Raw genomic sequence first — 12,444 nt, forward strand, 5'->3', positions numbered from 1 at the left:
TTTCTCCAAGGCACAAATTCCTTTCCTTGTCCTTGAACAGTATTGCTGCCACCACCAAGTGATTTACACAAAAATTCAGGGAAGGGTCACTTGGAATCCCTATGCCTCCAAAATATCCCCCAAGCCCCTTCATCCCCTTTCCTGGGGACGCTTGAGAATAATATGCCAACTAATTGCCTTAGCAATGTGAGCACAGACCAGACCTTTTGTCTTCAGGACACTGAAATCAATCAGTAAAAGAAGAACTTTATTATAAAGAAAAAGTAAAAGGCAAAATCAGGATGGAAGGTAACTTTACAGAGTAATAAAAAGATTTAAAACACAGAGGATTCCCCTCTGGGCTCATCTTCACAGTTACAAAAATGGGAATAAAACTACCTCTGTAGCACAGGAAAATTCACAAGCTAACACAAAAGATAACCTAATGCATTTCCTTGCCCTACTTACAATTTCTGTGGTTTTAGATGGATTATTCCAGGTATATTTTCAGGAGATGTTGTATGTGCTTGGCTTCTCCCTCTGTCCAGAGAAGAAACAACAAAAGAGAGCAACAAACAAATCCTCCTCCCCTCCCCCCCAGATTTGAAAGTATCTTCTTTCCTTATTGGTCCTTCTGGTCAGGTGCAACTAGGTTATTTGAACTGCTTAACCACTTACAGATAAAGCAATTCAGTACAGCTGCTGAGGAGGGATTTTATGCTACACTTCCCTCTATATTTATGACACCCCTAAAGGCCACAACTATTACCCCAGGCACAAAACAGACTGATAATAAATTACGATCCTTCCCCCAAAGAGTTTGCAATCTAAAAACCAAAATGTAACAGGTGGATGAGAGACACTTTTCCACCTCTGCACAGCACTTTGAGGTGTTGAATAAGTGTGAAAATATTCTTATTAATAATGATAAATAATAATATATCAAGCTCTGACCTTTGTGCTCAGTGCTGTATTATTTGAAAAATATCAAACTAATTCCAAGGCAATCCAAAATTCTTGTTTTAAAAGCAGGGCTGGCTCCAGCTTTTCTGCCCCCTCAAGCGGCCAAAAAAAATAAATAAAAAGATCAGCGGCGGCACTTCGGCAGCAGCTCAACCGTGCTGCTTCTTCTGCGGCAGTTCGGCGGCAATTCGGCAGCAGCTCAAAGAGGAAGACAGGGAATGAGGGAACTGCAGCCGAATTTCTGCTGAAGATCTGGACGTGCCTCCCTGATACCAGCTGGATGTGCCGCCCCTTTGAATTGGCTGCCCCAAGCACCTGCTTGCTATGCTGGTGCCTGGAGCCAGCCCTGCTTAAGAGGTAACATTGTTATAATGTGGCCTGATTTTCAGAGGGGCTTAAAATCTATGAAAATCAGGCCAGCAGTTGTAATTCAAATGAAGGCCCGTATTTATTCCTAAACTCATTGTACGTGTCTCTTTTCAGTACTATGGGCTAGTGAACTACATCTGGATATCTTTGCATTTCTCACCAGGAAGCGAGAGAATTTCTGGCCATGGAATTTAGTACATTGTCTTTCAATTCTATAACAGACCATAGGCGTACCCATTACAAGTGGTCACAGAGAAAGGAGACTAATGACATTTTGTTTCTTTACAAGCATCTGACTCTCAACAGCTTTGCTCCTGTGCATGGTAGATGTAAAAGTGCTGCCGTTCTGATCCAATCTCACTTTGGACAGCTGTAAATGATCACAAAGCAGTGGAGACTTAGGTCCCGGGGTGTTTATGATGTACTTGAGGACTATGTTGGGCTAACCGTTTGTTGTCACTTTCCTCAGAAAAACCCAATCGCTTTGTGAAGGAGCTTTCAGATCTGAAAGCTGATGAAAAAGGAGTCGCTGTTTTTATGTGTCAGACTGAGAAAGCCGCACCCACAGTGACCTGGCGGAAAGGGATGGTCGAGCTCAAGACAAGCAAGAAATATGAGATCATCCAGAAAGGGAACATCCTGCAACTCACTATTAATGCCTTAGAGAAAAGTGACAGTGACACCTACACCTGCGACGTTGGCGACGCCCAGTCTAGAGCCAAACTCATCGTGCAAGGTATGAACGGCTTGAATGCTTGACCGAGTACCGCACGACTGTCAGATGGCAGGAAGCGTGTGTGTTATAATGCTGAGCTCGACTTACTGGCAGCTGAGCAGGGTGAGGTAAGGAATGCAAATCGGATTACAGCCTAGAGCAGGGGCAGGCAAACTTTTTGGCATGAGGGCCACATGGGGTTTCCAAAATTGTATGGAGGGCCAGTTAGGGGAGGCTGTGCCTCCCCAGACAGCCAGGTGTGGCCCGGCCCCCACCCCTTATCCGACCCCCCCCTGCTTCTCTCCCCATCATGGCTCCCCCGGGACTCCTGCCCCATCCAACCCCCCCTGTTCCCTGTCCCCTGATGGCCCCCCTGGGGCCGCTGCCCCATCCACCCCTCCCTATCCCCTGACTGTTATTTCTGGCAGCAAATCAGTATTTCAGTCAGTATGATTGGCATTTACAAATTTCTGCATTCAGCATATTTCATTTATACACTAATTATTGTTCTCATTGCACAATTACTCAAATCTTAATTCATTTATATGCATGGCTACAACTCACATAAGCAATAAACATCCCATTAGCCCTCCAATTAATGCAAACTTACCTTATTTAAAAACAAAAATAACCCAACAATCACCTTTTCTCAATAATAAACACAAAACACAACAAAACAATAACAACAAACTTAACCAATAAAAAAACAAAAAAAAACAAAAAAAAACTAAAAACAAATCTAAACACCATTACTACAACTACTAAAACACAAACAAAAAAAAAAAAAAAACACACCTAAACAATAATAACCTAACTAACAATACAGTACCGCAGCAGGCTTCTTTTACTTATACATACATCCCTCCAGGTACGCAAAAAAGCCAAGGCAAGGAGACAAGTTCTGCCAACTGCAGCAACGGCACAAGCCAGTTTCCAATTGCTTCTTTTTGCAGCACAACATGGGGCAGCAGGCCAAGGTCGACTCACGCCCAGCACCACCTCTGCCAAAAATCCGCCAGGTATCACCCACCTCCCGCCTCCCACCTGCCCTTTGTCTGTCTTCCCCATTTTCTGGCATGCGATCTGATCCCATTCCTCCACCCCTCGCCATCCCTCTCTCAACTTTCTCTTAACAACATTATCTCAACCCTCTGTTCTCCATCTATTCCCAAAAAAAATTTTCAAAACTTCCAAAGAAAAAAAAAAAAAAAAAAAAAAAAAAAAAAAAAAAAAAAATAAAATAAAATAATAAATAAAAAATAAAAAAAAAAAAAAAAACAAAAATTAACAAAACAAAATAAAAATAAAACCAACCACAATAACCATACAAAACAAAACAAAACAATTAAAAAAAATTAACAAACAACAACCAAAAAAAAAAAAAACAACAAAATATAAATCTAAACACCCGATCTATAGCACAGCATCTACACACAAATTTCTATAAAAAAACAAATCTCAACTCTCATAAACAAAAAAAAACAAATAAAAAAAACAAACAAAAAAAAAAACAAAAAAAATAAATAAAAACAAAAAAAAAAAACAAAAAAAAAAAAAAAAAACACAAAAACAAACAAAACATAAAACACATACCACATAAAAATAAAATATAAAATAAAAAAACAAAAATACATACAATAAAAAAAAAATATAATACAAACAAAAACAAAACTAAACTAAAACAAATGGGCAAGCAATCATCACATACAATAAACATCATAACATAATACAAATACATAAAATTTAATCATAATAAAATCAATTAAATCATCAATTAACTTAATAATATCACAAACTTCACTTATCATTCAACTAATTCACAGCTTAAAAGCACAATTATACTTCTACTTTAAAATTAAAAAAAACAATATTTTAAAATTGTAAACACAAATAAAATTATTTAAAACAACACAATACAATTTACATTTACATACTAATATTACAATTTCAAAAAACAAAAAAAACAAAATTTTCTTTTACCAAACAAATTTACAAAATTTAAAAAACACACTTTATTTTAAATTTCCAAAATTCAAAAATTTAATTCTTCAGCTTTTACACTTTTTTTCTTTTTTTACTTTATTTTTTCTAATTTTTAACACTTTTTAACCTTTTCTATCCTTTTCTATCAACTACACAGATTAGTTATCAACTTTCCATCAATGTTATTGTGTCAAGCTGGGCCCTATTGTTTTCCAGTCTGTTGCCTGTCTAATATCATATGCTCCACAATAATTATCACACAGTCTACATATCTATCTAATAAAATACTAAAATCAAACAAAACAACAAAAAATCTAAAAAAAATAATCTACATAACAAAAAAAAACTTTAAAAATTTAATAAACATAAATTAAATTCTAATAATAAACATTAAAAATAATTTACACTTAACACAAACTTGAAACAAAAAAACAAAAAACCAAAAAAAAAACTGGTCAAATCAAAAAAGCAAAAAAAAAAAAAAAGCTGGGGCAATTAATGAACTCCTATCCCCCCCACCAACCCCCTCCCCATGTATGTAAGGTGGGGCAAAACAACTCAACCCAACCACTCACAGGGAACTGCACTAAATATACAAGCACATAAATCCCAACAAACAACCAAACAAATATATACAGCCCCACCCCAAATCAAACTAATATATAAATAAGGGGGCTCCCATATTGGTGGGCAGTCAAACTCAATCTAATGGCCATCAGCTGGCCATTCAAATCAGCAAGCATAAATCAACAACATAAGCTGCAAAATCCATAATACAAGGCAAACCATATCATTTACAATCAAAAAAATTCAACCATATATAAGGGACTATATATATGCTAAAAATATATATATATATCCAAATATAATAAAATAAAACAAATAAAATAAAAATCAAAATAAATAAATTCCAAATAACATCCCAATTTCTTTCAGCAGAAGTCCCAAATTTCTTTTTCCTTCTTCTAATTCTTTGCTTTTTTTCAATTTTTTTTTTCAGTTTTTTTTCTTTCTCAATTTCTTTTCCTTTGCAATTTTTTTTCTTTTCAGCTTTTTTCCTTTTTCCACTTTCGTCGTGATCAGAATCACGGGGGGAACAAGCAATAACAAGGCCAAGCACATTAGCACAAGAAATCCCTGTCCTTTTTTTTTCCTTTTTAAAAATAAAAGTAAAAAAAAAAAATATAAAATTAAATCAGAGTGAAAAAAATAGAAAAAAAATCGTGAAGGGGTCAAAAGCAAAAAAAAAAATGGGTCCAGTCTTGGCAGCTGGCAAGCTGCTTGCAAAAGGCTGCTAGAATCTTTTTTTTTTATTTTCAGCTTCTTGAACAGCTTTTCATTGAGACAGCTTTTTTTTTTTTTTTTCAGTTTTTTAGCTAGTTTTCATTTTTGCCTCTCAGCCTGTTGAGCTGTGAAAAATAAAAAGAAAATGGGCGGGTCAAAAAAAAACTCAAAAATTTTCTTTTTCTTCTCCTTCCTTTCTTTTTCTTTTTCTTTCTCTTTTTTTTCTCTTGACTTTCTTCCTTCTTTTCTCAGTCCCCTGCTCCTCACCCTCAAGCTGAGTCGAGCTCCTAAACAGTTCCAAAAAGACTGTTTAAACAGTTTAAAAAAAGTTTTCTGTTCCCTCCCACTGTCCACCCTATAGTGCAGGCGATAGCACTCCAGAGGAGCCTTCCTCCTGCCGCTGCAATCAATGCCGCTTTGGCTTCTGTCTTCTCTCTTTTTCTTATCTGATGCGCTCACCTCTGTTAGCTGAGCTCAGGCTCGCCTCCTCTCCTCCCCTTCGCTTTGGGCCCCCCGGCCAGCCCTCACTCCCGCCGCGCTCTTCCGCAGACAGGGCCACCAGACAGGCACAGCCACTGACACACACAGCGACACACGACATAGGGCCGAGATACTCTCTCCCGCCGCTGCTCAGGCTGCCTGGCCGGCTGGCCTCTGGGCTCAGGATTCTCTATCATCAATCAAAAACACAACCGTCACCACCATTTTGCGCCTCTCCTCTCCCCTCTCGCAAGAACAAGCTCTTCAGTCAGTCAGCAGTTGGTCAGGCAGTTTCTTCCTTTCCAGCATATTTCATTTATTATTACAGGCAATCAAGCAAAGCAATTGCTTAATTAGGTAGGTGCAGACACACACACACTGTAACTGGTATGGGCAATTAACATCCTGGCCAACCTCTAATTTATTTTTATTATTCCCCTCCCCAGCAGAAGAACTAGAACTATCCTTTGAAAACTTTATGTCAGTTTCTCACACTCTTATGCAAAACAATCCGACACCCTGACCACCCCAAACCCCCTCCTCTCATTCCTGACTGCCCCCTGGGATCCCTGCCCCATCCAACCACCCCTCCTCCCTGACTGCCTCTGGAACCCCTGCCCCTGACTGCCCCCCGCTGCCCCATTCAACCCCCCCTCCTTCCTGACTCCCCCCCCCGGGACCCCTGCCCCCATTCAACCCCCCCTTTTCCCCATCTTCTGACCACCCCGCCCCCTATCGACACCCCCGCCCCCTGACCACTATGCCGAACTCCCCTGCCTTCTATCCATCCCGCTCCCCCCCCTCCCTGCCACCTTACCACACAGCCTGGAGCACTGGTGGCGCTACAGCTATGCCACCCAGAGCACCAGGACAGGCAGCCACGCCGCCCGGCTGGAGCCAGCTACGCCATCGCGCAGCACAGAGCACCGGGTCAGGCCCCGGCTTTGCAGCTGTGCTGCGTGGCAAGAGCTCACAGACCCGCCGCCCAGAGCATTGCACCAACAGCACAATCAGCTGAGGCTGCAGGGGAGGGGGACAACAGGGGAGGGGCCGGGGGTGAACCTCCCAGGCCAAGAGCTCAGGGGCCAGGCAGGAGGGTCCCGTGGGCCGGATGTGGCCTGTGGGCTGTAGTTTGCCCACCTCTGGCCTAGAGGCTCATGTTTTCAAAAATGGCTAGTGACTTTTGGCCCCTCCGGTTTTTTTGGTGCCCAGATTGAGACTCCTTGAAGGAGACTGACTTTCAGAAACTGCCTCAGCATTCACCCTTGGAAATCAGGCCCCTTTAAGGTGACTTGAACTGGGCACCCAGAATCACTAGTCACTTTTGAAAATTTAGGCCTGAAATGCTGTGGGTGCAATTTAAAAAATGGGCCCGAGTATGTGTGTGTAAATATGTGATTGATAGGATTTGTGGAGCCCAGGGGTGGTGGTGGCGTGTGTGTGTGTGTGTGTGTGTGTGTGGTTAGTTCTGCACAGTAGTAGCTGCTGCAGTCTTCAGGAAGTGGTAATAGCTGGAGAATCGTTCTTCTGCCACGGAAGAAGGATTTGCTTCTCTTGAGCCCTGTGGCAAACCCCTGTCCCAAACACATGCACTTGGGTCAGGCACAAGGTACATACTTTTGACCCGTTGGTACATTTTATTTTGCACTTTCAAGTAGCTGAATTAATTTTGTACCTGTCTGTAATTTAGTGTCGGTCGTGCACTAATGCATATTAATTGGCCAGGTGAAGTGAGGCCTAATGTTTGACTCAATGGCATTTCTTTGTCTGTCTGTAATATGATAACGTTCATGGGGGAGACGGGGCACACACAGATCTCCTGACTGGCGGAGAGAGTGGGAGGAGAGAATGGGAACCTTAGTAAGGGGGCAGCTGGAAATGGGGAACTCACAGAGCGTTAGGCATGAGGAGATGGAAGGGGGTAAACAGGGTATGGGTTAGGCGAGTTAGGGTTAGGGATAGAGCTGGTTGGAAATTTTTCCATCAGAATATCCTGGTTCGTCAACATCTAAATATTCCCCAGGAGTGCAATGAGTTTAGCCTACCTAATGAATTGGGTGACCTTCTAGGTGGCCAAACAAAGTGAGGCCTAAAACTCAACTCCTCTGTTTCTATGTCAGTAATGCAATAACCTTTGAATACCACATCCAGTCAAGTCTAACATTTCAGAGGATGTTCTAGGCCAAGGATTGGCAACCTGCAGCCCGCCAGGGTAAGCACCCTGGCAGGCTGGGCTGGTTTGTTTACCTGCCGCGTCCACAGATTTGGCCAATTGTGGCTCCGACTGGCTGCGGTTTGCCGCTCCAGGCCAATGGGGGCTGCGGGAAGTGGCATGGGCAGAGGGATGTGCTGGCCACCACTTCCCACAGCCCCCATTGGCCTGGAGCGGCGAACTGCTGGGATGACCTCTCTTGATAGTCGAAAAAACAGAACTTGGGGAAAGCCTGATTTCCACTTAGTGCTCATTTTGGTGATGCAGACAAAGGAGCATTGTGACATCAGAGGTAATTCAAGCAATCATCACTCTTTCCATCTAGTTAATTTGCATGCTTCAGTCCCATTGGTTGAAATGAAACTGCAGGTCAGGATTGAGGTGCTTTGACAGAATTGGAGGGTGTGGGGGTTCAGGACTGGAATAGCAGGGCAGGAGCGGCGCCAGGATTTTTGCCGCCCTACGCGGCAGCGCTCCTCCTCTGAGCATTCGGTGGCGGGGGTCTTCCACTCTGCATCTTCGGGGCACTTTGGCAGCGGGTCCTGGAGTGAGTGAAGGACCCACCGCCGAATTTCCACCAAAGACCCGGAGCGGAAGGACCCCCTCCACTGCCAAGTTTCTGCCGAGGGCGGCAAAATGCTGCCCCTCAAATCCTGCCACCCTAGGCAACTGCCTAGGTCACTTAGTGGAAGCACCAGCCCTGTAGCAGGGGCTGTTTCAGACCTGGAGCTACATTGACTGAGGCAGGGTGAGGCTGCAGATTTGCACTGTGACTCCCTCCCCACTACACCTGCCTCAGGCAAGATTATGTACCTTTGCACAGTCAAAACTGTTTTAGTTAATCTAAACGGTGCCCATTTGGTGGGGAAGGAAGAGGGATTCCTTGTCCTCAGCACCAAATAAGCACTGTCAATGGGAAAGATGCCTGAGGCAAGCAGCAGGATTAGGGTTTTCAGGTTAGGGTTAAAGTTATTGGAGGGAGTGAATGGCGACTGGTTGAGTTACCTCTGATGCCACAATGTACAGAGGAGCTCACGCTCCTCTGATTGCAGCACCAAAAGGACTCTATCAAGGGGAAATTGTTATTGAAACAAAACTGATAAAACAACAAAAGAGAAGAAGAGGAGCAGCTTAGATGATTTACCAATACAATTTTAGGTTCTATGGTAGCTAATTTTAGGTTCTTGTAAAATTGCTGCGGATTCAGGGATAGACTCCGCAGTCTATCTGCCAGTTCAGCTTACAAAAGAAACAGTGTGCAACCCTCTAGCTTTCCAAAAGCAGCAATTTGACCTAAAATAGGGAAGACCCAGGGTCTCGCATAAGACGTCGTACAGCGTCTATTGCACAGTGTGAAAGATTTCTAATGCTAACTTTAAACAACTTTATTGACTTATAAAATATTTAACTACTAGAAAGAACAATGTTATTAAACTCAAATATATGACTGAAAATGTGGAACAAGCTTAGTCCATGAAAACTATGAGAGTACCTTAGTTTTTGTGGTTCAATAACACTTCCTGAATTTGTGTTGTAATTCACAGTGACATCAGGAATATATTTATCTATAGTGTGACAGACCCAGACCAGTGGGGTACAGGAGTCTGGTAGAGGGCAAATATACTGGTCACTGGATGAGCAGTTTTCTGTTCCCTGAGTGACCAGAGCAGGGGCTGCACTAGAGTAATCAGGAACCTGCTAGAACCAATTAAGGCCGACAGGCTGATTGGAGCACCTGCAGCCAATCAAGGCAGGCTAATCAGGGCACCTGGGTTTAAAAAGGAGCTCACTTCAGTTTGTGGTGCGCGTATGAAGAGCTGGGAGCAAGAGGTGCAAGGAGCTGAGAGGGAGAGGGTGTGCTGCTGGAGGACTGAGGCGTACAAGCGTTATCGACACCAGGAGGAAGGTCCTGTGGTGAGGATAAAGAAGGTGTTTGGAGGAGGCCATGGGGAAGTAGCCCAGGGAGTTGTAGCTGTCATGCAGCTGTTATAAGAGGCACTATAAACAGCTGCAATCCACAGGGCCCTGGGCTGGAACCCGGAGTAGAGGGCGGGCCTGGGTTCCCCCCAAACCTCCCAGCTCCTGATCAGACACAGGCGGAGTTGACCAAGACTGTGGGTTCCAGCAGAAGGGAAGATCTCTGAGGCGAGCAAATCCACCAATAAGCGCAGGACCCACCAAGGTAGAGGAGGAACTTTGTCACAATAGATAATCTTTTTTTCTTGCTCTTAGACTGATTTCCAGGACTGCTTCTTGTTTTTCCTTTGACAGATAAATTACTGACATAGTTCCCAAATTAAATCTCCATTCATCAGTGTGTTTGTCATTTGGCTGTTTACAAAGAGGTTGGAATCTGGCTGGTAGCACCGCTAAAGAAGAAAGTTGTATGTGGTCTAGCAAAATATGATAAATCAAGACAGGGGTTTGGGGAGCATCCATTTAACGAACCTAGATGTCCAGAACACATGGCATATTAAGGGCCTCGTTCTCTTCTCAGGTCCATGTAGTGGATTTCATTTCTGATATTCTGGAGAGATTAAAATATTAAAATTGTAATTTTCCCCTGAGTGTGTACTGGAATCTTTACAAATCAATGGCATGTAGCTTAGTGTCCTGAATTTGTCTTCATCCTGTTCTGGTATGTCCTGTAAATATTTATTTTCTTTGAATTCTTTGATCAATAACAGTGGAATTGTATTTAAACCTTTGGTACCAAGAATCGTGTTCCTTTCACAAAAGCACTCGTGCTGGAGGTCATGTCATTGGCATTCCCCTTTGCCTTTATCTGAACACAGGGACAGAAGCTAAGGAGTCCAGCAATTGATATGTCTGTGTTCCTTTCAGGCCAGAAAATACTAATAACCGAAGATCTGGAAGATGTTGATGTGGTAGAAGGAGAATCTGCCATGTTCAAATGCAGAATCTCTCCAGTAGAATATAGCAATGTGCAGTGGTTTTTGGATAAAACCCCACTCCATACCAATGAACTTAATGACATCCAGTCTCAGCCTGGAGGCTATCACTTGCTAACCTTGAAAAAACTGTCACTGAAGGATTCGGGGGTCATTACCTTTGAAGCTGGTGATAAGAAAACATCTGCCAGTTTGGTTGTTAAAGGTAATTCAAGCATAAAGGCTGCAGGAAAGGATAAAGGGATTACAGGCCAGCACTGGGTAGTGGTGAGAGAGCAGATGGAGGTGGAGAGAGAGCAGTAAATGTTATAAATTAGGTTCTGTGATGTGAGTTCTTTAGTTAGAGAAATCAGCATTGAGGAACAAGGGAGAGAGAGGCAAGTGGAGAGCGTCAATGAGGTCACATGACCTGAATGTAATGAATTCAGGATCCATCCTGTGTATCTCTTGGAGTCATAAAATAATTCTTCAGTATGCAGAGCTGAGTAAAATACTTGGTTTCTGCTGCATCAAATTGAATACTTTTTGAAGAATCACATGAACAGTTTTGGAAGGGTGAAACTTTGCACCATTTTATAACATTGACATTATTCTGCAGAATGAGCAGCTGTTTTCAGAAAGCAAAAAAAAATGCTGTGTTTACTAGCAAAACACTGGCATGTAAGTGGCAAAAACGTGTGACGATCTGCTGGCAAAAACCAGTTTCCGATTCACTTCTTTAAAAGCCACTGAGAAGCCAAAAGTCAACAGTTGATTGGTTCTGACCAATTTGCATTGCCATGCTCTTCATGTCAGATCAGTTTTCTCACTGTGCATATATACACTTATTGTTTAGGCAGAAGCATCAAGTTGTGCATTGTTCATATTGAAGGAGATCTAGGGGAATTTTCCTGAGCTAGTGAAATTCATGGTTCTCCCTAGTTAATGTTAAACCATGCCTGTCATAGGCGACTTATCTCTGATTCATATTCTTCCACAGAGACATTTGCCCCCTGGATTTTGCCATACGGTACCAGGCATTTTCAAAACCAGGTCTAGGGGTAGAAAGCCTCACTATGAGGGCTTAATGCCTCCCATCCCCAAATTGTTCTTTTCCGATAATGACGTTGCAGAATATTGAACCAGATCTTTGGTATAAATAATCCCATGTAAGGAATGTGCTGCTCCCCTCCCTCTGAAAATCTCAGACAAGTTTTATGTGATTCTAGAGAAGCCTTGCATCATTACAAAGGAGCTTGCTGATGCCGAAATCATTGAGGGAGAGGATGCCTTTCTTCATTGTGAAACTTCCAAAACAGACAGCCCGGTAAAGTGGTGCAAAGATGGGAAGACCCTTAGAAACTCCTCTAAGTATAAGATCAGCCGGTCAGGATTTGAAGCCACGCTTGTCATTCATGGGACAGACGATACAGACAGTGGCCGATATGAGTGTGAGGCTGGAACAGCTAAAAGTAGTGCAGTTGTCACTGTCAAGGGTAAGGAAGTTTGGAGTGATGCTGCCTAACATAAAGGTCAAAATAACAATTTAACACCTGGCTGCAACTGAA

At 42.6% G+C, this 12,444-nt stretch overlaps 1 protein-coding gene across 1 annotated transcript in view; it reads left to right on the forward strand.

Annotated features, from left to right (window-relative positions):
* Positions 1 to 12,444, forward strand: part of OBSCN (obscurin, cytoskeletal calmodulin and titin-interacting RhoGEF) — a 297,128-nt gene that overhangs the window by 123,801 nt on the left and 160,883 nt on the right. Inside the window, exons 51-53 of the mRNA XM_039523906.1 lie at positions 1,781 to 2,047; positions 10,830 to 11,102; positions 12,106 to 12,372. Of these exons, the coding sequence (XP_039379840.1) occupies positions 1,781 to 2,047; positions 10,830 to 11,102; positions 12,106 to 12,372 (807 nt within the window). The remainder of the gene's footprint in view (positions 1 to 1,780; positions 2,048 to 10,829; positions 11,103 to 12,105; positions 12,373 to 12,444) is intronic.

Source organism: Mauremys reevesii, linkage group 2 (assembly GCF_016161935.1).
Source record: "Mauremys reevesii isolate NIE-2019 linkage group 2, ASM1616193v1, whole genome shotgun sequence".
Classification (NCBI taxonomy): domain Eukaryota; kingdom Metazoa; phylum Chordata; order Testudines; family Geoemydidae; genus Mauremys; species Mauremys reevesii.